Source organism: Babylonia areolata, chromosome 16 (genome assembly GCF_041734735.1).
Source record: "Babylonia areolata isolate BAREFJ2019XMU chromosome 16, ASM4173473v1, whole genome shotgun sequence".
Lineage (NCBI taxonomy): Eukaryota > Metazoa > Mollusca > Gastropoda > Neogastropoda > Buccinidae > Babylonia > Babylonia areolata.
In genome coordinates this window covers 23,148,076-23,175,815 of record NC_134891.1, presented here as the reverse complement: position 1 = coordinate 23,175,815, position 27,740 = coordinate 23,148,076, and the positions used below count along the sequence as shown (strand labels likewise).

Here is a 27,740-nt window from a genome sequence, read left to right as displayed (position 1 = left end):
CAACCGACGTGGTATGTTTCGCTGTTACAACAAACATCCCGCCTCTTTCCCACGTATTCAACTGACGTGGTATGTTTCGCTGTACAACAAACATCCCGCCTCTTTCCCACGTATTCAACTGACGTGGTATGTTTCGCTGTTACAACAAACACCTCATCTCTTTCCCCACGTATTCAACTGACGTGGTATGTTTCGCTGTTACAACAAACACCCCGCCTCTTTCCCACGTATTCAACTGACGTGGTATGTTTCGCTGTTACAACAAACACCCCACCTCTTTCCCACGTATTCAACTGACGTGGTATGTTTCGCTGTTAAAACAAACATCCCAACCCTTTCCCACATATTCATCTGACGTGGTATGTTTCGCTGTTGCAACAAACACCCCACCTCTTTCCCACGTATTCAACTGACGTGGTATGTTTCGCTGCTACAGCATATATGACAGCTCTTTCCCACGTATTCAACTGACGTGGTATGTTTCGCTGTTAAAACAAACATCCCAACCCTTTCCCACATATTCATCTGACGTGGTATGTTTCGCTGCTACAGCATATATCACAGCTCTTTAACACGTATTCAACTGACGTGGTATGTTTCGCTGTTACAACAAACACCTCATCTCTTTCCCCACGTATCAACTGACGTAGTATGTTTTGCTGTTACAACAAACATCCCGCCTCTTTCCCACGTATTCAACTGACGTAGTATGTTTCGCTGTTACAACAAACACCCCACCTCTTTCCCACGTATTTAACTGACGTGGTATGTTTCGCTGTTACAACAAACACCCCGCCTCTTTCCCACGTATTCAACTGACGTGGTATGTTTCGCTGCTACAGCATATATCACAGCTCTTTAACACGTATTTAACTGACGTGGTATGTTTCGCTGTTACAACAAACACCCCGCCTCTTTCCCACGTATTCAACTGACGTGGTATGTTTCGCTGCTATAGCATATATCCCAGCTCTTTACAATGTGTTCAATATGCGTGTTTCACTGTTACAACAAACATTCCAACCCTTTCCCACGTGTTCAGCTGACGTGGTATGTGTCGCTGTTACAACATCACATCGCAGCCCTTTTCCCACATGTTTATCGTGTTATGTTTCGCTGTTATAACAAACAACCCTTTTCCCAAGTGTGATGGTGATGGTCATGATGATGATGATGATGATGATGATTGTGGTTGGTGCTCAACAGACGATTATTCCCCGTTACCGTACCAGAGTCTGCCCGCACCACAGCAGGCAGACCACAAAGATTCCAGATCACGAATGGCACCCGTGAAGAAGCCTTTACCCGGAAGACCCCAGCTTCATCGGCACAGTGACGTCACACCGGCGTCATCCGTGACGTCAGAGCGCCGTCACGTCATCTTGGTCACCCAGGCTCGCAGCGGGTCCAGCTTCACAGGGGACGTAATCAATCACTCCCCTGATGTGTATTACGTGTTTGAACCGCTGATTCGCCTCGAGAAAATATTGTCTGAGCAGTATAACAGCAATGAGAGGTAAGTTAAATATTCTCTTTAACTCTTTCCATACGAACGGCGAAAGAGTCGACGTTAACAGCGTTTCACCCCAATTACCATCATCAAAATATTGCAAGCGGAAGGCTCTTATACTGAAGACGTGAATGTTGACAAAGAATACCACAATTCTGACGACGGAAGCTAAAGGTTGGGTCATTCAGACACCCACTGGACATCCGAGGGGTCTGTGTAGAGGAGAAGAGAGGACTGGCCCTACTGAGTGAGTTAACCGCTGATACTACTCGAATAAAAAAAAAACCAAACAAATTATTATACTATATCAGCAATACAATAGCAATAATAGGTAAGTTAGTCATGTCTGCAACCACTGATCCTCATTGGAAAAACTATCATATCAACAATAAATCATAACTGCAATGACAGGCAGGCTAGTGTCCCATTTAACTGCTGATACACCTTGAAAAACCGTTCTAAGCAATATTATATCTATCCATTCGGCCGCTAATATTGCTTGAAAAAACAACAACACACACACAAAAAACTATTATATCGGCAATATAACAGCAGTGACAGGAAAGTTAGTTTTCTCTTTAACCGCTGATACTCCATGAAAATATATTTATGAAAAGTAAAATATCAGCAATAATATAATAGCAACGACAAGCAAGTTGGTCTTCTCTGTAAACGCTGACTGGTGCTCCTCTAAAAACAGTTATGTAAGAAACAGTATCAGTAGCTCAAGGAGGCGTCACTGCGTCCGGTCAAACCCATATACACTACACCTAATCTGCTAAGCAGATGCCTGACCAGCAAATAAAAAAAAAGTAAAAAAAAAATTACGAAAAAGAGATAAATACATAAAAAATACTACTACTGCTAATAATAATATTTAAAAGATGCAAAATCTTATGTCAACTATGTGCACACACACACACACACACACACACACACACACACACACACACACAGAGAGAGTAAAACATGCAGACGCACGTTCACACACACACACACACACACATGCATAGCAGATATGCAACACACATGCAGTTTCACAGATATGAAAGCACAATTAAATACACACAAACGTACATGAGCACCAACACAAACACATTTCCCTTACAATAAAATACAAATACCAAACCCCCCCCCCAAAAAAAAAAGTAAGAAAAAAAGCAATGACTAGTAAATTCATATACTCTTTGACCGCTGACACACATTGAAAAACAATTTTATACACAATAAAATAGCAATGACAGGTAAGTTAGCCTTCCCTTATTTATTAAAAAAAAAAAAAAAAAAAAAAAAAAAAAATCAAACAAATTCAAGCGTTTGTAAATTTCTCGAATTTACGTTTTAAGTTTTTTTTCAAGACTAAGTCTGTATTCAATGGAACAACGAGAGTGTGTCTTAGTAATGAAGCAGTGTCGTTTCGTTCATGTGTCTCAGGGGTTTATTGTGTGGGATTGGAAACACGCTCACACGCTTACAGTGTATGTGGTTGCAGGCTTTGAAACCAGTCAGCTTGCTACGAACACTGGTGAAGTTTGGGTGGGGGTGTAGAGGGCTCGACGTATCTGGAGAAACCTCTCTCTGTCTCTCTCTCTGTGTTAATTTCACTTGAATCATTCATGTGTAGCATTCATTCTAGGGTTTTGTTGTTGTTTTTCCCTTGGTGTGTGTGCGTGTGTGCGTGCGTGTGTGTGTGTGTGTGTGTGCGTGTGTGCGTATGTGCGTTACTCGCTTCCGTTCCGTACAGATGTGAGCGATGTTGTGTCTCTCAGTTTGACGCTGTGTTATACTCGTACATTATACATGTATTAAGTATAACTACATTTATATTCGTACATGTTCGTGTGTCTCTTAGAACAACGGCAGATGTGTAAGTCGGCCAAAGTGCTAATAACTTCACCGTTGAAAAATAAAGATTATATATATATATATATATATAAATATATATATATATATAACAAAGTTGAAAACCAACACCTATTTTGTTAAACAAAATATAACAGCAACAACAAGCAAGCTGAACGGAACACTTAGTTACCTGTCATTGCTCTTATATTGTTGATATAGTGGTTTTTCAAGACGGCGGGCTTTGTTTATATATATATATATATATATATATATATATATATATATATATATATATATATATATATATATAAAGCTGCTGTAAGTACTGTGTCCGTTTATTTCCTTAAAACCATTCAACTTACGGTCAGTTATGAAGTCATAATTTCTTACCCTCTGCACCTTATCTATCCTTACGTGCATCAACGTAAAGATCATTGCATACTGCAACCTTTTTTTAAATTTTATTTTTTATATTATATATATGAGGGACAGTAGTCTGGCATGCATAAATCACCCAGATCTCTCTCTCTCTCTCTCTCCCTCTCTCTCCCATATTATCAACCAAAAAAAAAAAAAAAAAAGAAAAAAAAAAAAAGGAACAAAAAAAAAAAAAAAAAAAAAAAGAGAAAAAAGTGTACTAAAAAAATGCAAAGAGAAAAGACCCCCCGGATAACATTTCGATATCAAATGAAAATATCATCCTCTCAGTTGTGTAATAAATCTCCAAAGTGGTAGCAGATGTTCAGAAAACAACAACAACAACAACAAACAAACAACCAGAGATTAAAATGTCTATGCAGACATTGGAATTATAATCTACTAATCTGAGAGAAGTTAGGGAAAGATAAAAGAAAAAAAAAAGCAGACTAAGGTTGAAAATCGATGGTTAAATAGATGCTTTTTCATTCCTTCTTTCTTGTTTCTTTTTAAAAAAAAATTATTTCTTAGTATATTGTGTATTTCTTTTCTCAAATTCTCGTAATTTGACATGCGTTTGTTTAAAAAACAAAACAAAACATCAACAACAGCAACAAAAACAAAGCAAAAACAACACAATTCTCCCCCCTCCCCACCCCTCGCCACCCCTCACCCCCCCCCTCCGCTCCCCCTGCATGCTCACTGTCACAAAGGTTTTTTGATTTTTGATTTGATTTGATTTCATTAAAAACCTTTTTTTTTTCAATGTAGATGACAGTAGTCTCTCATTTCTGTCGGCAGTCCCGAGGCAAAAGAAAGCATCCGGAACCGGTTCCAGGATATGTCAAAGGACATTCTCGACCGCTTCCTGTCATGTGATTTCCATGGCCTTGACCTTACGCTTCTGAAATCCGAATTTCTTCGCCGATCTGCAAAAAGTGGAAGTCTTGGCAGGTATGTCGTAATTTTGGTTGAAGGATAGCTGGGACTGTCAAAATAAGCAATGAGAGAGAGAGAGAGAGAGAGAGAGAGAGAGAGAGAGAGAGGTATTGAATAAATTATATTTATGGAGGGTAAGAGAGAGAGAGAGATGTGTTATTGAATCGAATAAATTATATTTTTGGAGGGTAAGAGAGAGAGAGAGAGAGAGAGAGAGAGAGAGAGAGAGAGAGAGGCTCTTTATTTTGTTGTTGTTGTTGTTGTTGTTGTTGTTGTTGACGTTTTACTGTTATTGACTGTACAGTCCTTGTGACAGGGGGATACAAGATACGTTTTCAAGAAACATAAGATCGAATAAACAAACAAAATGTTAATCAACACACGCATAATCAACGCAAATACAGATAAACGAGACTTACATAAAACAGCTGATAACATCTGTCAGCTCGACCACCCATAATGAATGAACGTTCTTACATGCACATACACACATGTATGCGTGTGTAATCAAATTATAAATTCAATGACATAACCAATAATAGCTGTTTTTTTTCTGAGAGTGAATATTAACAGTAATGAGAGAGAGGGAAAGAGAGAGAGAGAGAGAACGTTATCATTATTTTGTTGTTTTTGTTGTTGTTCTCGTTATCGTTGTTATTGCTTTTATCATCATCATCATCATCATCATCATGACCCAGTTATTATACCTGGCATCTGACCCGAACTAGCGCGCGCGCGCGCACGTGAGTGAGTGAGTGAGTGAGTGAGTGCGTGCGTGCGTGCGTGCGTGCGTGAGTGTGTGTGTGTGTGTGTGTGTGTGTGTGTGCGTTATCATTATTAGTATTAATAGTTATTCTATTATCATCAGCATTATTATTATTATTATCCTCATCATTATTCTTATTATTATCATGTGTATTTGTGTGTGTTTGTGCGTGTGTGCTTGCGGTCCGTATGTATGTGTGCGTGCGTGTGCGTATATATGTTATCCGACAGATGCGTCACCGCCCTCAACAAACAGCTGAAAGCATCATCATCATCATCATCGTCATCCTCAGTAGCATCAGAAGCAGAAGCAGCAGCAGAAGCAGCTCTCAACGCATCTCTAGAGCAACGCTCCTGTCTGATCACCGCCCAGAAGGTGTGCGGACGAAGCCGCTCCCGAGCCATCAAGGTCATCAGAATCCCGCTCCGCGACATCGTCCCCCTGTTGGACGACCACCAGGACCTCGCCCTCGTGCTGCTGGTCAGGGACCCGCGCGCCTCGCTGTGGTCCAGGGTCAAGGTCTTCAACACCACGAATCGCCAGGGATACCGCGCGCTTTCCCGCAGGGTCTGCCGCCAGATGGACGACGACGTGGACGCCGTCACCGAGCTCCAGCCGCGCTACCCGAACCGGGTCAAGATCCTCCGCTACGAGACCCTGGCCGAGCGGCCCATAGCGCTGTCCCAGCTGCTGTACCACTACCTGGGACTGACCTGGGCCCCCTGGATCGAGAGACGGATCCGGGCTCAGACCAGTTTCGAGGAGAGGGCATTGGGGCTGAACAGCCTCGGCGTAAATGTCCGGCAGAAGATGCGTCTGGACTCGCCGTACTCCATAGTGAAGGAGGACTCTGCGAACGCTTCCCAGGCGTGGAGGGCGGCGGTCCCGTGGTCCTTCGTGGAGCAGGCTCAGCAGGAGTGTAGCCACGTGCTGCGGCGTCTGGGCTACGCCCGGTTCCGCCTGGAGCAGGACCTGAGGGATACGGAGCTCCCTTTCTTCCACCACCGGCACGTGAAGGTGCCGAAGGACGTGTGGTTGCAATGAATGAACAGTGCGGAGGAAAAAGAAGAACAACATGAAAAAAACAAAAAACAAAACAAACCCCCCCCAAAAAACCACACTTACCTGAACACGCATTGAACATTACATGTGATAAGAATAACACACCGGAATATCAGTCTCAAGCGTTACTGAGTTCCCGGCGATGGACAAAATATATATACATATATATATATATATATATATATATATATATAAAGGGGAAAAAAAGACATGCCTACCTGAGCTCATTGAACAATACGTGTGGTATGAATAAAACACACACCGGAATATTCGGATTCACTTTCTCAGGGAAGCGTCAGTGCGTTCCCGGCGACGGACGAATTCCTCCCTCATACGCTACACCGCATCTGCAAAAGCAGATGCCTGGCTAGCAGCGTAACCCCGCGGCCAACGCGCTTTCTAAGGCCTTGGGGAGTGGGGGTGGGGGTGGTGGGGGTGATAAAAGATAAAAGACAAAAACAACAATAAACAAACACATACACACAAAACCAAATGAATAACACAGAAAAAATAAGATAAAATAACGTAAAAAAAAAAAAAAAGAGCAATACATATGGTGCACATACAACATAATTCAGTACAGTAGCCTACAGTACCATGCAATACAACACAATACAACACAATATGGTACAGTGGTCTACAGTACCATACCATACAAAATACAACACAATATGGTACAGTAGACAGTACAATGCAATACAATACAATACAACACAATATGGTACAGAAGCCTACGATAGAACACAATATAATACTACAGAATATGGTACAGTATCCTGCAGTACCATTTAATAGAAAACAATAGAATACAATAAACACAATATGGTACAGTAGTCTACAATACCATGTAATACAATACAAAACAACACGATATGGTACAGTAGCCTACAGTAGTAGTAGTAGTAGTAGGCCTCCTTCGGTCATGGCTGACCATGGATAGAGTATATCCGACCTAATGTCTATTTGGGCTGTCTGCTTGGACCAAGCAGCGTCACCTGTGACCGTAGAGACCGATGCGAGAGAGACAGTCTCTGTCGCAGCGATCACATGTGTAAGCTGATGCTGGTCTGTTGGCTGCCGTCCCTTTTCTGCCAGCTGGCTTTTCTGCTGCAGCAGCTGACAGTTTGTCCTCACCAATCCGTAGCTGATTCTTGAGAGTGCTTCTCCATCTGTTGCGGTCATCTGCAAGGTCCTCTCAGGACTCAGTGTTGATCTCAAGCGCCTTCATGTCACGTTTGCAAACGTCTTTGTATCTCAGCTGTGGGCGGCCGATGCTTCTCTACAGTACCATGCAATACAATACAACACAATACAATACAACACAATACAGCACAGTATCCTACAGTACCATGCAATACAACACCATACAACACAATATAGTACAGTATCCTACATAACCATACAACACCTTACAACACAATACAGTACAGTAGCCTACAGTACCATACAACACATTACAACACAATACAGTACAGTAGCCTACATAACCATACAACACATTACAACACAATACAGTACAGTAGCCTACATAACCATACAACACCTTACAACACAATACAGTACAGTATCCTACAGTACCATACCATCCATTACAACACAATACAGTACAGTAGCTACAGTAACCATTCTAAGCACTTTCTACAACCCCAAAGGTGACAAGCCGCTCCCACATCAAGTATCAAATCACGCTCCGCGACATGTCCCCTTTGACGACACCAGACCTCGCCTTGACTGGTCAGGACCCGGCTCGACGTGTCAGGTAAGTCTCACACACGAATCCAGATACACGCGCTTTACCCAGGATCTCGCAGTGACGTAGCCTGACGCCACGAGCTCCACCGCTACCAACCGGTTACAAGATCCTGCGTACAGACCTGCGAGCCACATAGCGCTCCAGTGCTGACCACTACCTGGACGAACTGGCCCAGATCAGAGACGGATCCGGCTAGACATTCGAGAGGCATTGGCTGAACACTTCGCGTAAATGTCCGCAGAAGATGCCTGACTCGCCGTAACTCATTAAGAGGACCATGACAGCTTCCAGGCGGAGGGCGTCCGTCCTTCGTGACAGGTCAGCAGGAGTGTAGCCACTGTGCGGCAGTATGGGCTACGCACCGATTCACCTGGAGCAGACACTAATGGCAGTACGGAGCTCCTTTCTTCCACACCGATCGAAGATCTCAAGACTGTACAATGACAGTAACAGTGCGATGAAAAAAAACAACATAAAAACAAAAAACAAACAAAACCCCCCATAAAAAACAACACAATCAGTTACTGATCACGCAGTACATTGCATTATAAATAACACACCGAATCATCAGTCTCAAGCGTTACTGAGTTCCGCGATGACAAATTATATACATATTATATATATATATATAATATAATATAAAGTAGGAAAAAAAGACAGCCTACTACTCATTGAAACAAAGTACGTGCTAATAACAACACACACCGATTATCGGATCACTTCCAGGAACGTACAGTGCTCCCCGACGACGAATCTCTCATACGACTACACCATCTCAAAACAATGCAGCTACAGTCGTAACACCGCGCCAACGCACATTTCTAAGCACTAGTGGAGGTAGGGGTGTGTGATAAAGATAAAAGACAAACAACACAATAACAAACATACCACAAAACCATGACAACACAGAAAAAATAAAGTAAAATACAGTAAAAAAATAAGAACAATACATATGGTGTGACACATACCAGTAATATTGTAGCGTTCTATTAAGTATGGACAGTGAGTAAGCAGTACCTAGAATGATATCCACTGGTTACAGAACAACTATGCACTGCTGCATCGAGTGAAAGCAACCCCCCAGCCCCCCCCACACCCGGATTAAAAAAAAGAGGGTGGTGGGGTTGGGATGGCTGCACTGAAACATGCTCTCAGTAGCCTACATAACCATACAACACATTACAACACAATACAGTACAGTAGCCTACAGAACCATACAACACATTACAACACAATACAGTACAGTATCCTACAGTACCATACATCACATTACAACACAATACAGTATAGTATCCTACAGTACCATACAACACCTTACAACACAATACAGTACAGTAGCCTACATAACCATACAACACATTACAACACAATACAGTACAGTATCCTACATAACCATACAACACATTACAACACAATACAGTACAGTAGCCTACATAACCATACAACACCTTACAACACAATACAGTACAGTAGCCTACAGTACCATACAACACATTACAACACAATACAGTACAGTATCCTACAGTACCATACAACACATTACAACACAATACAGTACAGTATCCTACAGAACCATACAACACATTACAACACAATACAGTACAGTAGCCTACAGTACCATACCATCCATTACAACACAATACAGTATAGTATCCTACAGTACCATACAACACATTACAACACAATACAGTACAGTATCCTACAGTACCATACAACACCTTACAACACAATACAGTACAGTAGCCTACATAACCATACAACACATTACAACACAATACAGTACAGTATCCTACAGTACCATACAACACATTACAACACAATACAGTACAGTAGCCTACAGTACCATACCATCCATTACAACACAATACAGTATAGTATCCTACAGTACCATACAACACATTACAACACAATACAGTACAGTATCCTACATAACCATGCAACACATTACAACACAACACAATACAGAACACTATCCTACATAACCATACAGCACATTACAACACAATACAGTACAGTATCCTACAGAACCATACAGCACATTACAACACAATACAGTACAGTAGCCTACAGTACCATACAACACATTACAACACAATACAGTACAGTAGCCTACAGTACCATACAACACATTACAACACAATACAGTATAGTATCCTACAGTACCATACAACACATTACAACACAATACAGTATAGTATCCTACATCACCATACAACACCTTACAATACAATACAGTACAGTATCCTACATCACCATACAACACATTACAACACAATACAGTACAGTATCCTACATCACCATACAACACATTACAACACAATACAGTACAGTATCCTACAGTACCATACAACACATTACAACACAATACAGTACAGTATCCTACAGTACCATACAACACCTTACAACACAATACAGTACAGTAGCCTACAGTACCATACAACACATTACAACACAATACAGTACAGTATCCTACATAACCATACAACACATTACAACACAATACAGTACAGTAGCCTACAGTACCATACAATACATTACAACACAATATAGATAAACAATGTCAAGATACAAAAGATAATGGAGGGGTGTGGGGTGGGGAGGGGGATGGGGGGGCTATGGGGGTGGAGGGGGGGGGGAGGGGTCGGGGGGGGGGGGGGGGGCGCACTGTCAGAGGTACACTTGTGGTGGGGATGTGTAAGTGATTAGAAAGACATCCGATGAAAGGTTGTGTTTTGTCGGTTTTGTTTGTTTGTTGTTGTTGTTGTTGTTTTTGTCTGATAACCGTGCAAGACTATGTGGTGAACAAGCCATTTGAACGAAAGAGTCATGCTTCTGAATGGAAAGAGGGTTTAGTTTAATCAAATATTTATTTTATTTTATTTCATTTTATAACAACAACAACAACAAAAACAACAACAAAAAAACACACAAAAAAACCCCAAAAAACCAAAAGCAAAAAAACAAACAAACCAAAAAAAAGTCAGTGGACCGACAAATGACTGGATAAGGTTTTTTTTGTGTGTTTTTTTTCTCTCTGTTTTGCCATAATCTTTTAAAGTCTCTCTCTTTTTTCTTTCTCGGTTCGTGCAGCTTTCTGTGACGTTTGTTTTTGTTTCAGTTCTTCTTCAACTCCACATGATGACCAACATCAGTATGTTGATGAGAATTTTTTTTTTTTTTTACATTTTTTTTTTTTTTATACCGTTACTTCTGACGTTTGATTCGATTTTTTTTTCTTGTTTCGTTTTTTTTGCCTTCTAAGTTTCGACTCTTCAGAACTGTGGGGCTTTTTTTCAATAGCTTCTTTTTTCCGTTTTTTTTTCTTTTTTTTTTTTTATATGGTGCGGTGATGCGGCCATCTGTTCCGTTTATGTTGTTCCCATCATGTTTCTTTCTGTTCATGCTGTGTGTGTGTGTGTGTGTGTGTGTGTGTGTGTGTGTGTTCGTGTGTGTGTTTGTGTGTGTGTGTGTGTGTGTGTGTGTGTGTGTGTTCATGTGTGCGTGTGTGTGTGTGTGTTGCATTATATTGAGCGAAAATGTGACAAAAACTGCCACATACTCGCGGACGTTTTGCACACACGATCGCACAAACATATACGTACATCGTTTGCGTCTCTCTCTCTCTCTCTCTCTCTCACACACACACACATGCGCACGCTCGGGCCCGAACGCTCCCAACCGTACGCATATACACTATACCCAGTGTTAACCAAACGTTAGGATATATATATATATATATATATATATATATATATATATATATATATCTGTGTGTGTGTGTGTGTGTGTGTGTGTGTGTGTGTACACACACACACGTATATAAAATATCAAAACTCACCAAACACGAATGGCAACAAGTAGTATTTATTTACACAATGAACCAACATTGATCATCATTATACAAAGATGGGATGACTTGGCAGCACGCACAGCATTACGTCATTGCTATTTATAGTAACCAGTGGATTTCGCCTCTCTCTCTAACACACACACACACACACACACACACACAATGTCGTTTCAAAGTACTGAACATAAAACAAGATACAGGGCTAGTAGGCCTACATCGGAACAGGTACATCAAATAATGACAACAGAGGGATGAGAGTTGAAAATCCTGCGACTGAAAAACCTTTTTGCAACCATCGTTCTTCATATATATTTTTTTCTCTCTCTCCCAAAACAAAACATACAGACTGGCACATCATCTTAAAAAAAAAAAAAAATTACCCCCCTGAAATCATAAACAACCTCCCTCCTTCATCAAAAGATAAACAATACAATAGAAAAAGAGACTGAACTTTCCTTTCTTCCCTACCCCCCTCCCAAGACACACACCTACGTGCATATATATATATATATATATATATATATATATATATATATACACACACACACACAAAGACACACATACGCAGATAAACGTACACATCACGAATGGATACATACATACATACAAGCATGCACGTACGCAAACGCGCGTGCGCGCGCGCACACACACACACACACACACGCACGCACGCACGCACGAACAAACATAATAACACACACACACACACACAAGAAAAGAAAAACAACAACAACAAATAAAAAAAAAGTACAATAACACACACACACACACACACACAATCTCCCTTCACCCCCTCCACCCCCCCCCCCCCACAACCACACACACACACACGCACACCACATCAAACTAGACCATCTCATAAGTTGAACTTTCCCTCAGAAAGAAGACAACGACCATTTATTTATTTTTTTCTTTCTTTCTTTAAATCATCGCCTGTAGTAAACTAGTTACGGCAGAATGAAATTTCGACAGGAACTATGGAAACCACTCGTGGCCACGTCCCTACAACGTCCAGCAGTTTTGTGACACCAATGCCGTCATCAGTTGACAAAAAAACCAAACAACAGTATCATGTGTGGGAGTTCGTGGAACTGATATCATGAAGTCACTGGCTCCTCCTGATACGGTGGTCCTGGAGACGGTGAATCATTCATTGTTGGTGGCGACGGTGTTTTATTCATTACTGGTTTATTTATTAGATAGGAGAGGGAGGGGGAGGGGGGGGGGGGGGGGGAAGAGAGAGAGAGAGAGAGTGGGGGGTCTTTTACAAATCGGGTCTCGACCAATCATTAAAGCTCTTCCCCATTTTCAAAGTTTTAGACAAGCAAACAAATACAGAGGGATGCTACTCACCCCATGCAAACAGGCTTAACATTCAATGACGATGCATATGATGGATTAATTAAGCATCAGTCTTCAGGCTGCTGGCAAGTGATGGAATAACACGTACACAACACACAAACACACGATTTCAATTTTAACCTTTTTTCCCCCATATTTCAAACTATTTCAAAACCAAATATAATTTCAATCTGATCATTCGTTTACAATTATGCACGAGGGTGTTTTGAACTGACGAAGCAAATACGATTTACGGATATATATATATATATATATATATATATATATATATATATATATATATATATATATATATATATATTCACCATCCATCTTTTCAGGAGCTACATCTCCACACCCCAGCACACCCACTATTCCCACTCCCCATCACCCCCACCCTCTCTCTCTCTCTCTCTCTCTTTCACGCACATAAACCCGGGACTTGCCTTCGGCATTCACCATTACGTCAATTTGTCATTAGAACATAAACATGAATAAAAAACAAAACAACCGCCCCGCACTCCCCCCCCCCCAATAAAAAACAAACAAAAAACAAAACAAACAAAAAACACACAACAAAATTACATGACAAATATACAAAACCCAAAATCGCCAACGGACGCCTAGATTGAGAGAGACGTGGTCCTTCACAAAAGACTAAGCTGTCAATGACTTCCCATTGCAATGGAGAAACAATTGATCATTCAGCTCTCTCACTTTGCAGTTGGGCCAACTGTAAGTTTCTGTCAATCTGTTTAATTTGGGCACAGTGTTCTCCAACAGACAGGCCGACACATCCATTTCCACGAGCAGTTTGCCCAAAGTGAACTAACTCTCAGCAACGGATTTGAAAGCGACGTCCTTTATTGCATTACAAGACTTAAAAAAAAAAAAAATCTTTTTTAAGTGTCCTGTTGAATTCACTGTTTATGTACTATGATATTTTGAAACAACATATATCTACTGAGCTGTATATCTGCTGTATGTATCTGTTGTAATATCCAGGTATTGCAAGATTCATTTTGCTGTTAACGCCTTCAGTGCTGGAGAAAGAAAAAAAAAAAAAAAAAGAAGTAGAAAGTGGTGTTTCGAGTCATATAACTTTCCGAAACGATAAGCCAAAAACTGAGAAAATGGTCTGGAGATATACCACTCTCGATAAACTGTGAGAATTTTCAGCCTTCCAGAGTTATTTCCCTTCATCAGTGACGTTACTATGCCCGTAGGTGATACGCGCTGTGGCACGCAAGGAGTTAATTAACACGTTGACGGAGGTGAACAAGCTGTGAATAAAGTCAACATTTGCGGTCAACGTACCTTTAGCCGCAGTCAAATCATACAAACAAGCGACCCGAACATTTTATATGCCTCATGTGCTCTCTCTCGCTCTCTCTACCTCCCTCCCTCCATCTGTGTGTGTGTGTGTGTGTGTGTGTGTGTGTGTGTGTGTGTGTGTGTGAACTGGACAAGTGAGCAGGCCTTAACTTGCTGATTTTTTGCTTTTAATTCGAGTGCCCAATTTTGCTTAGCTATTTTACTTGTAAGAATGGTGTAAACAATCTAATTAATCGTTCCTTATATTTCTTTCTAATCAAGAGTGTCCGATACGGATTCTGACATGCACATAAGGTCATACACATTCACACCCCCACACACTCTCACAAACACACACACACACACTCTCTCTCTCTCTCTCTCTCACACACACACACACTCTCTCTCTCTCTCTCTCTCTCACACACACACACCTGCACACCTACATACTCGGAAACAGAATTAGAGATAGATAGACAGAGACAGACAGACAGACAGACAGAGACAGAGAATGACAGGTACAGAGACCAAGAGACCGAGTTTGAAGAGTGCAATACACTGACACTGGTTTGCAAACAAAGAACGTCATTCAAATATCTCAAGGGTGATATATGTATATATATATTTGTATTTCTTTTTTTTTGTCACAACAGATTTCTCTGTGTGAAATTCAGGCTGCTCTCTCCAGGGAGAGCGCGTCGCTACACTGAGAGCGCCACCCACTAAAAAAAAAAAAAAAAGAATTCCCGCGTGCAGTTTTGTTTGTTTTTCCTATCGAAGTGGAATTTCTCTACAGAATTTTGCCAGGAACAACCCTTTTGTTGCCGTGTGTTCTTTTACGTGCGCTAAGTGCATGCTGCACAAGGGACCTCAGTTTATCGTCTCATCCGAATGACTAGCGTCCAGACCACCACTCCAGGTCTAGTGGAGGGGGTGAAAATATCGGCGGCTGAGCCGTAATTCGAACCAGCGCGCTCAGATTCTTTCGCTTCCTAGGCGGACGCGTTACCTCTAGGCCATCACTCCATATATATATATATATATATATATATATATATATATATATATATATATATATATATATATATATATATATATATATATATCGTTCTCAGAAAGTTGACGACCACTTGAGAACTTGCAATGAATTTTTCTTGGGCTGTACGTTGAAAACGATGCTGAATTTTCGGCGGGGCGGTGTATGCTGCAGCATGTGAAAAGAACACCACTCATAACCAGAGGAACTTTCTCTCACATGCACTACCGTTTGGTTACATTGACCCCACCAAACAACAACAACAACAACCACAACCACAAAAACTACAACAACAACAGCAACAACAAAAAACCCAAAAAACAAACAAAAAAACCAACAACAAAAAACCAACCAAACAACAACAAAACAACAACAACAAAACACACAAACAAACAAACATAAAAAACCCCAAAACAAAAACAACAACAAAAAACCAAATAACAACAAAACAACAACAACAAAACACACAAACAAACAAACATAAAAAACCCCAAAACAAAAACAACAACAAAAAACCAAATAACAACAAAACAACAACAAAACACACAAACAAACAAACATAAAACCCCCCCAAACAAAAACAACAACAAAAAACCAAATAACAACAAAACAACAACAAGAAAACACACAAACAAACATAAAAAACCCCAAACAAAAAAAAACAACAACAAAAAACCAAATAACAACAAAACAACAAAACACACAAACAAACAAACATAAAACCCCCCCAAACAAAAAAACAACAAAAAACCAAATAACAACAAAACAACAACAAGAAAACACACAAACAAACATAAAAAACCCCAAACAAAAAAAAACAACAACAAAAAACCAAACAACAACAAAACAACAACAACAAAACACACAAACAAACAAACACAAAAAAAACCCCAAAACAAAAAACCAACAAAAAAACAACCAAACAACAACAAAACAACAACAACAAAACACACAAAACAAACAAACTTAAAAAAACCCCAACAAAACAACAACAACAACAAGAACCATACTACAGCTGTCGTTTCTAATTGAAAAACCACGAAATGAATGACTGTAAATTTCTAGCCGATACATCTTAATTTCGAAAGCATTGTTTTATTCTTCCTCCCCACTCCCCCAGCTTTTCATGGTGAACTAATTATTATTATTATCATCATTAATTATTATCATTATTATTATTATATCATCATAATTATTATCATTATTATTACTACTGCTACAACAACAACAACTACTACCATTATTATTATTGTTGTTGTTGTTGTTGTTCTTCTTCTTATCATTATTATTACTATTATCATTCTTCTAATTCTTATTATCATGTTCATTCTGGCTTTTGTTGTTTTGGTTCTTGGTGATGTTGGTAATGGTGATGGTGATGGTGATGGTGATATTTCTTTTCTCCCTCTCCCTGATTTATTCAGGTATTCTTTGACTGATCCAGCACTGAACGTGCACGAACGCACATGCAATCTAGAGATATATGTACATTGCTAATTAGTTACTGAGCTCCAATTGATCTTCGTCAAAAACAGAAAAAATACGATAACAACAACAACAACAAGACAATCAAATGATAATTATCGACCGTCCTCATCATATTAAAAAAACAAAAAAAACAAACAAAACAAAACAAAAAAAAACAAAAACAAAAAAACACCTCCACAAAGCAAAAAAACAAAACAAAAACAAACAAACAAAAAAACAGACAAAAACAAAAAACAAAAACAACAACAAACAAACAAAAAAAACAACAAGAAGCAATCAAAAATACATCAACAATAATGAGCAGAGGATACGAGTTGGGGGAAATTCCAGAAAAAAGACGACATTTAAACGGGTGGAAGGGGTGAGGAAAAGGGGAAACAGAGTGAGATAGGGCGTCGGAGGGGCGTGGGGGCGTGGGAGGGGGGGGGAAGAATGAGAGCAACAAAAATTCCGAACCATACTGCTGTTCTTGAAGGCATTTGAACGTTTGCATGTGTGTGCGTAGGGGGGACGGGGGGAGTTGGGGGGGGGGGGCGTTTTTCCCTTATGTGCATCCTGAGAGAGAGAGAGAGCGAGAGCGAGAGAGAGCAAGACAGAGAGAGAGAGAGAGAATATGAGACAGAGAACGAGAGACAGAGAGTTTAGAGAGACAGAGACTTTAGCTGCCTGTTGAGGGCCAAAATACAATCATTCACACCAGCTGGTCTTTGTTTATATAATAATAAATAAGAACTGAAAAACAAAACAAAAGCGCAGATGTGTGTGTATGCGTGCGTGCGCTTGTGTGTGTGTGCAAGTGTGTGTGCGTGCGTGCGTGCGTGTTTGTGTGTGTGTGTGTGTGTGTGTGTGTGTGTGTGTGTGTGTGTGTGTGTGTGTAATGTGTAAGTGTGTTTGTGTGTGTTTAAGTGTGCGTGTGTGTGTGGCACGCCTGTGTGTGTGTGTGTGTGTGTGTGTGTGTGTGTGTGTGTGTGTGTGCGTGTGTGTGTACAAGTGTGCATGAGAGAGAGAGAGAGAGAGAGAGAGAGAGAGAGATAATCGAAATGTTCTCACTTTTAACCCCCTCCATCCCCCCGACCCCCACCACCCCTCCCTTTACGTGGCACGAATGCTCTTAGCAGTGGCTAAGTTTACTTGGAGACAATGAAAAAAAAAAAAAAAAAAAAAGTCACGAGTTGCACTAACTCCAAGTCACCACAGACATGAGGAAAAACAAAGAAACAAACAGCTATGAAAAAAACTCTTCACAAAAAAACGTATCGTGCGTTTCCGGTGTGGTCGTCAGCGACACGCAACGTTTCTCTCTCTCTCTCTCTTTCTCTTTTTACCCCCTTACTTTTCATATGGCATCAAAACGCCCATACATTGCCAATTCATTCATATTGTCAGAGAGTGAGAGAGAGCGAGAGAGAGCGAGCAAGAGAGAGAGCAAGAGAGAGAGAGCAAGGGAGAGAGAGAGAGAGAGAGGGAGAGAGAGAGAGAGAGAGAGAGCAGACAGTGCACAGACGGAGACATAATACAATAAGACAAAAACAGAGACGGAGACAGAAACACGGAAAGATGAAAGAAAGAGGGAGAGTCACCAGCCGCCTTGGCGAAGTGGTCAATGCCGCGGAATGACGCTAGGAGGACGTGGGTTCGATTCCCAGCGGAGATGGAGGTTTTCGGTCAACGGTCGGCTCCTACCCAGAGCTAAGTGTGCTGTGGGCTTGAAATTTAATGGGAAGACTGGGACCATGCATGTGGAGTTTCATCCATTTCTTACGGATGCGTGTTTGGTTTGTGATGGTCAAATTTCCTGGCCAACACTGGAAGTGTCTGTATCTCTCGGGCCTGGATATTCCCTATGCGCTTAGAGTTGCCTTCATCAAGATCTTGCGCCTTATAAATATTATTATTATTATTTTTAGTAGTAATATTTGTATGCATTTATCTACTTTTAAACAAAATTTGTTATTTTATTTTATTTTTATTTCTTTATCTTTTAATATTTTTATTTATTTATTTTTGTTATTTTATTTCATTTTATATTCATTTATTTATTTATTTATTTATTTTTTCTCAAGGCCTGACTAAGCGCGTTGGGTTACGCTGCTGGTCAGGCATCTGCTTGGCAGATGTGGTGTAGCGTATATGGATTTGACCGAACGCAGTGACGCCTCCTTGAGCTACTGATACTGATACTGATTGTCACGCAGCCTCAAACCTACACAGACCTCCATGGCAACATCGTCATCACCATCCTCCTCCTCCTTCATCCTCAATGATAATTATCATCACCCTCCTCCTCCTCCTCCATCAACAAAAATAAAACAGGTCCCAAAGTATGTGGCCCTTCATACCACTGGTGACCTCAGTTTCGATCCACCTCCACTTCTGTGCTTGGGGTGAGTCTTGTCAAGGTCTTCAGTGTCGGCAGATTCATGGGGGACTGTCATTAGAGGGGACGCGGTGGCGGTCTCCACTCTGGGTAGGACGCTCACTCAAGTCTGGCTCCGCGACTAAGCCAATATTATCGTCAATAGGGGGGCATAATAGGTGGTGTCCTACGTACGTTCGATCAGAACAGGCACTACTGAACACAACCCAAGTGACTCAGCAGCAGTGCAGGGCCTCCTCTGGTGTGTGGCCTCTTGGCGACCTAACAATGATAGTTCCCTGCGAACTGCCGAAGCTGGGACTGCGGCATACGAACCCGGGTGTGGGTGTGAATGGAGGGCTCGGAATGAGAGCTGTGGAAGTAACGCCACTGAAACGGCGTAGATGGTTGGTGGGACAGCACAAAAGTAGAAAAAAGAAATAGGCAAGGGAAAGTCACAAAGAGAGAGAGAGAGAGAGAGAGAGAGAGAGAGAGAGAGAGAGAGAGAGCGAGCGAGAGAGAGAGAGCGTCAATGAGAGAGAGAAAGAAGAGAGAGAACGTAAATGAGAGTTACAGAGAGAGACAGAGAGAGAGAGAGAGAGAGAGAGAGAGAGAGAGAGAGAGAGAATAAGAGAGATATGGTCATATATAAAGAGAGAGAGCGTCAATGAGAGAGAAAGACAGTCAAAGAGACAGAGAGAGAGAGAGAAATAAGAGAGAGAGACAGACAGAGCGGCAGGAAGAGAGAGAGAGGTAGAGAGAATTGGCCACAGAGAGAGAGAGGAAGAGAAAGTGTGTGTGTGTGTGTGTGTGTGTGTGTGTGTGTGTGTGTGTGTGTGTGTGAGAGAGAGAGAGAGAGAGAGAGAGAGAGAGAGTCAATGAGAGATTCAATGAGACAGAGAAAGAAAGAGCGAGAGAGAGAGAGAGAGAGAGAGAGAGAGAGAGAGAGTCAAAGAGACAGAGACAGAGAAAACACAGAGATATGAAAACATAGAAAAAGAACGAGAAAGACAGACAGAGACAGAAACTGACAGACAGAGACAGAGACAGAGACAGAGATTTCTATGTCCGTGGGGACTGGGGGGTGAGGTCGACAGTGGTTGGTGGGGGCAGAGTGTGTCTGTAGTGGCAGCGAGGGACCTTTACACCTACCAACACGCCTAACCCTTTCGGCACATGAAGGCGCTAACAACGAAATACAAACCACAAAAAAGCAAACAAACAAACAACAACAAAAATAACAACAGTTAACATTTACAAGAGAGGCATTACAAGGCCTTCAACACACACTCGTGGAACGCACTTTACCCATTCAGAACGGATTGAACCAAGCACGTTCGGTTCTGAAGAAAATTGACTAACTCACAGCGCTAATACGTAAGTGATAACCAAAATTAATATTTCAATACATGTTGTTTTTTCAGAGCTGAGATTTGGTTACCGTACCAAACTATCACCTTCTTATTTATTTATTTTGAGAAACTGCCGGTCAAAACCCACTGGTCTAAAAATAGGTGGATAACTGAAGCCAGCGGAAGTGTTCAATCAGCCATTTTGCTACTCATGTCAGTACAGCGCGAAGCGGTAACTTCATATATGTAGCCGAGCGCTCAGCTGGCTACGATGACTGCTTCACGGCAAGCTTTCACTTGCTCGCGGCGTTAATTAAGCTGACATTCATGTGTGTTCCTCCACACAAATTTGTGCTACGCGTCACTGCACTGCTTTCCTGTAATAACTTTGGTAGATAAAATATTGGCAGAGATCAATCAAGACACAACATTTGGCATGGATAACACGATTTCATCGAAGACACACAGTTACAGTTCAGAAACTACCACCAGACGACTCCTCAACGGACTGACAGCCGTATACGAGTCTCAGTATGGCGTCCAGGTGGCTTCCGCTTTCCTGGCCAATGAGCTATCAATCTATTTTTAGTAGAGTGGTCTAACCAGATCACCACCACCACTCTCTCTCTCTCTCTCTCCCAGCTCAAAGCAATTTGACGCAGTGTTGGCAAACGGAAAAAAAAAAAGGAAAAAAAAGAGAAAAGCCCAATCACTCAGCTACTCACTAACTCACCTTTCCAAACAGTCAGTCAATCAGAAACCAGCGTGACAACACGAGAAAACGTGAAACGTAAAGTGATCACTTCTTGATGAGTTTCAGTTTCAGTTTCAGTAGCTCAAGGAGGCGTCACTGCGTCCGGACAAATCCATATACGCTACACCACATCTGCAAAGCAGATGCCTGACCAGCAGCGTAACCCAACGCGCTTAGTCAGGCCTTGAAAAAAAAGGTGAATAAATAATAGATAAGCTTACATAAATAAATAAATAATAATTATAATATAAAAAAGGTAGTAGTAATAATTTTAAAAAAAAGACAAAAAAAGACAACAATGATGATAAATAAGCAAATAAATGTAAAACATGAAGACACACATTCACACATACACCCACACATGCATAACAGATATGCACCAAACATGCAGTTTCACAGATATGAAAGCACAGTCAAATACATATAAACGTACATGAGCTCCAACACACACACACACACACACATTACCCTGCACCTCCTCTACTCCCCTCCTCCACACACTCATTTCTAGTTTACGTATCGCAGCTTCCACGGCACACACACACACACACACTTTTTTCATAGCAGAAATCCACTGTTAGAGGAACACAAGTACATATGCATGCACCTAAGGCCTGGCTAAGCGTGTTGGGCTATACTGCAGATCAGGCATCTGCCTTGCAGATGTGGTGCAGCTTATATGGAGTTGTCTGAACGCAGTGACGACCTCCTTGAGAAACTGAAACTGACACTGAGCCGAAACTCAACAAAGTCACACACACACACACACACGCGCACACACACAGACACGTACACGCACACACACACGTACAGATACGTACACGCACACACACACACACACACGCGCGCGCGCACAGATACGTACACGCACACACACGCACACACACAGACACACAGATACGTACACGCACACACACACACACACACACACACGCACACACTCACAGACACGTACACGCACACACACACACACACACACACACACACACACACACACACACACACACACACGCACACACACACACACACACACACACACACACACACACACGCACACACACACACACACACACACACACACGCACACACACACACGCACACACACACACACAGAGGAAAATGAAGGGGGAAAGAGACACAGGATTCAAACACACTGAAGAACCACTCTGAGAACTTACACAATTTTCTCTTTGCGGGCACAGTGTCATTGTAATGGGACTGAATTTCCCAGCAAAATGGATGTTCCTCTCTAATTGATGACGATTTCTAATCATTCATGCATGATAGCTGGGTTTTTTTTTTTTCTCCATAAGAATACTATGTTTGTTTGCTGCAATCTAAAAAAAAAAAAAAAAAAAAAAAAAAAAAAAAAAAAAAAAATCGCGTTTCGTTCGTATTGTCCCACCTTCCCTCCCCATGTATGTATTTCATAAGAATATTATGAAATATTCTAAATATATTTCTGTTCATAATTACGATGCAATAATTGATAATTAATTGCAATGTTTTAAAAGCCAATATGTGAAATGCTTTTATTTGAGAATATATGTTTATTACTCTTGTTTAATCAAGTAAACCGCGTGTGTGTGGTGGGTGGGTGGCGGGTGGGTGCGGGTGTGTGCTGATTATCTGGTTGTGGTTTTCCGCAATTTATCTCTATTCTTATCTTATCTGTCTATTATAATCAATGTGCAATATAGTAGGCTTTGCTTATAATTATATTCACAATAATGTTTCTTAATTCTCTCTTGTTTTTACATTAAGAATACCAGTTATTACCTGCAGTGTGTGGATGTATGTATGAAACGGTGTATGTGATATTTTTTTTACATTTGTGTCTTCGTAATATTCGTAAAAGCTGTTTTTGACTTTTACATTTATGTTCCCCATGTTGTTTACTTGTCTATGTTGTGATAATGCACCTGACCAAATTTCTCCAATTGGAGATAATAAAGTTATTCTTATTCTTATTGTATTTGCTTTTTTTCACCCGGCCCCCGTGTTTCGTCCATATATTTTTGACGGGCGCAATAGCCGAATGGTTAAAGCGTTCCACTTTCAATCTGAGGGTCCCGGGTTCGAATCTCGGTAACGGCGCCTGGTGGGTAAAGGGTAGAGGAGATTTTTCCGATCTCCCAGGTCAACATATGTGCAGACCTGTTTAGTGCCTGAACCCCCTTCGTGTGTATACGCAAGCAGAAGATCAAATACGCACGTTAAAGATCCTGTAATCCGTGTCAGCGTTGGAATATAGCTAACAACACATAAGGGTACTTTAATTTATACCCACGATAGTACAATTTCTTTCTTTTTATTATTATTATTTTTTAAATAGCAAGCATTTCTACAGCCAAAACAAATGCCAGTGGAGAAAAGGGGCATCCCTGTCTGATTCCACATGTTCCTGCAAAAGGTTAAGAAACCCTACCTCCATGTTTGATGCAGCTGGAAAAACCGTTATTAAGAACGAAAACCCTTCTTTGGAATTTTCCCGGTTTCCCCCAGTATACCATTCACCCCCCCTTCCCCTCCTCTTCTGAACGATAATCCTCAAATGAAGACACTGATACTCTAGCAAAATGTCTCCAATCAGCGATATGTGTGACGGGACATTAAACAAAATTCCTCCTCCTCCATCTTTGGGAGTCGGCTACAATGCCTTGTTCACGTACGTACGGATATTCCCGGACATACTAAAACGAATTCGCATTTATCTGATAAAGAAACAGTTTGAAATCGGCAGGTGAACTGAATGTACAATTTTTGAAAAAAAATAATTAACTCAGTAACGTTGCTTTGAAACGAACTTATTCATCGAAAACCACGAAAAAAAACCCGTGCACAAATGATTTGGGACACTTCCATTACAGTTGAGGTGAAATCTTCGAAACATATTTTTTTGGGGGCATCATATGTAACAGTAAACCGTGTCAATATTGCACGCGCGATACTGGACAACAACAGCAACAACAACATCACTTAGCCTATCGTCATGATTATGATATGGATAATAACAACAATAACACGGCGAGTATTTCGACATGTCTTTCATCATGTACAAACTCATTTGTCTTGCTTTCTTACACTTAACACGAATTTAAACCATGAACTCTACACACACACACACACACACACGTGTGGAGGGGTGGGGTGGGGGAGGGGGCAAACGCGAAAGGACTGTACAAACACTTTCTTGCAGAGATATGTTTTCAGCACAAGATTAGTGGACAGATTCCAGGGACTGATGTTCAACGCACGATTATTTTTATCTGTCAGTAAAAACGAACGTTTGATGTTCCGCTACCTATGAGGAAAAAAAAAAATCAGCTGACCAGTTATAGCAGCAACACTTGAGCTCCATACACATCTATTATCAATCCCTTCCCCTTAAAGAGAGAGAGAGAGAGAGAGAGAGAGAGAGAGAGAGAGAGAGAGAGAACAACTGGCACAAAAGTAATTACATGTCTGACACAAGGTTACTTGTGACAAATAATAAATGTAAATCAGCCGCCCACTTTTAGTGACTAAAACAAACCCAACAAAATAGTCATACATCATCATTATAACACACACACACACACACACACACACACACACACACACACACACACACACACACACACACACACACACACACACTAACAACAACAACAAAACAACATAGTTAAAGTGATTGAAGTCTGACAAACGGGTACTCGATGACAAAGTAATTCAGTTGAATACATAACCATATTGGATTAAAACAAGAAGAAAAAAAAGAAACAAATTTTACACACCTGTATATGATACATGTAGCACATGACTTTCAAATTTTATGATCAACATCGAATACAGAATCATTATGAAAAAGAAAAAGAAGAAGAGATATTCACATGGTACACGTAGCATGAAAATTCAATGAGGTTCTGTTCACACCGAACAATGTCAGTTTCATAAACACTTGATCAAACAAGAACAATGCTCCAAGAATCATCCAAGACCTTCGCTCACATTTTTGCATCATGCTGTGTTTGATTGACTGATCAAGACGATGTCTTCTTGTTTTAAGCAGAGTAAGCATTCAAGAAGTAAAACATTTAGAAACAAAACGAACATTGAAAAAAAAAAAAAAAAAAAAAAAAAAAAAAAAAAAAATATATATATATATATTATACAGGGTGTAAACTGAGACAGAATTCACGCTCAGATATGACGTTACTGTATTGCACATTAACACAAAATAGTTTCCATAGTCGTGTCCACACTGTGAAACATACGAAGATCGAAGCAACAAAACACAACGAATCAACGGTGCAGACTAACTAGAGTCTGGCATTATGCGAGACACTAACGTTTACATGAAAATAAAACACACCGAACGATTTCCTCACACAGAAACGTGTTGGTATGGGCTAGCATTCAGCATCAACCCTTGTCAGCCGTGCAAGGGTTAAAAAGCAACCAAGAGACGTGTATGTATGTGACTCATTTCGTGTTGAACCTTCGTGACAATGACACACACGTGCGCATAATCTCCAACACGATCTCCTTAGCCAGAGGAAATCATGCATCATTGTCACACAGACACACACACATACACACGGACAAGACGGAGACAAAGACAGACAAACAGACACAGACAGACAGACACACACACACACCAACTCACGGGCTAGCACACACCAGCGGAAATCAAGTTAACACACACACAGATCCACACTTTGAGCACTAAGGTATGATGGTATTCTTTTACAAAGAGATTCCACTTGCCACGCCCAGTTTACAGTCTACCCATGGATTCCCGGTCGCAAGATACAGATGTGACTTCTTCTTCTGCGTTCACTCGTATGCACACGAGTGGGCTTTTCCGTGTATGACCGTTTTTACCCCACCATGTAGGCAGCCATACTCCGTTTTCGGGGGTGTGCATGCTGGGTATGTTCTTGTTTCCATAACCCACCGAACGCTGACATGGATTACAGGATCTTTAACGTGCGTATTTGATCTTCTGCTTGCATATACACACGAAGGGGGTTCAGGCACTAAGCAGGTCTGCACATATGTTGACCTGGGAGATCGTAAAAATCTCCACCCTTTACCCACCAGGCGCCGTCACCGTGATTCGAACCCGGGACCCTCAGATTGACAGCCCAACGCTTTAACCACTCGGCTATTGCGCCCGTCACAGATGTGACGAAATAATTGCACTTCTACATCAGTTGACACACGAAAGAACGAACGAACGAACGAATGAGCAAAGGATCGATTCTTGAAGAGACAAAGGAACCAGCAATCATGAAAATTATGTGACATGAACAATGTTACGGTCAAAGAATTGTCATGCAAGGACCAAGTGACTATGAAACAGACTACGCAGGATATTGCAAGATAGAAGAACTGTGTTAGCAACTAACACAGTCGCAAAGATAAAATAATAATAATGATAGTATTTATATATCGCTGAATCTTGTGCAGAGACAAATCAAAGCGCTTTCACACCAGTCATTCACACGCATGCATAACTCTAAAACTGAAGAATAAAATGAAGACAAAGAGGAGGCAGGGGAGGGAGGCTATATACTGGGAAGAGGTGGGTGGGTTTTAAGGCCAGACTTGACAGAGCTGAGTGCGGAGACCTGACGAAGCGAAAGAGGAAGTTCATTCCAAATGCAAGGTCCAGAGACAGAGACAGAAAGAACGGCGTCCAACAGTATCAGTCTGTCTTTTATTTCTTCATCTCCCACAACTCTGTGAAGAGTCACTAGGGCGCCATACTAGAAAAACAACAAACAAACAAACAAACAAACAAAAACAACAAAAAACCAAAACAAAAAACCCTCTTCAACTGATTCCTCAGCGTCTATCAGCTGTGTGTCAAAGCCGGGGTCTCTGCAAGTGGTTTGTATATCAAGAGAGGTCTGTTTAAAAAAAAAAAAAAAAAAAAAAAAAAAAAAGCACTCCACTATCTCATTAACCAG

The 27,740-nt window shown here is 41.0% G+C and overlaps 1 protein-coding gene across 2 annotated transcripts in view; it reads left to right on the top strand.

Moving 5' to 3' along the window:
* The window catches only part of LOC143290932 (carbohydrate sulfotransferase 1-like), a 34,390-nt gene extending 26,306 nt beyond the window's left edge, over positions 1-8,084 (top strand). For both annotated transcript variants that reach the window (XM_076600499.1, XM_076600500.1), the window contains exons 3-5: positions 1,207-1,516; positions 4,574-4,726; positions 5,708-8,084. In XM_076600499.1, the coding sequence (XP_076456614.1) occupies positions 1,207-1,516; positions 4,574-4,726; positions 5,708-6,521 (1,277 nt within the window). In that variant the 3' untranslated portion in view covers positions 6,522-8,084. The remainder of the gene's footprint in view (positions 1-1,206; positions 1,517-4,573; positions 4,727-5,707) is intronic.
* The last annotated feature ends 19,656 nt before the right edge of the window (positions 8,085-27,740 follow it).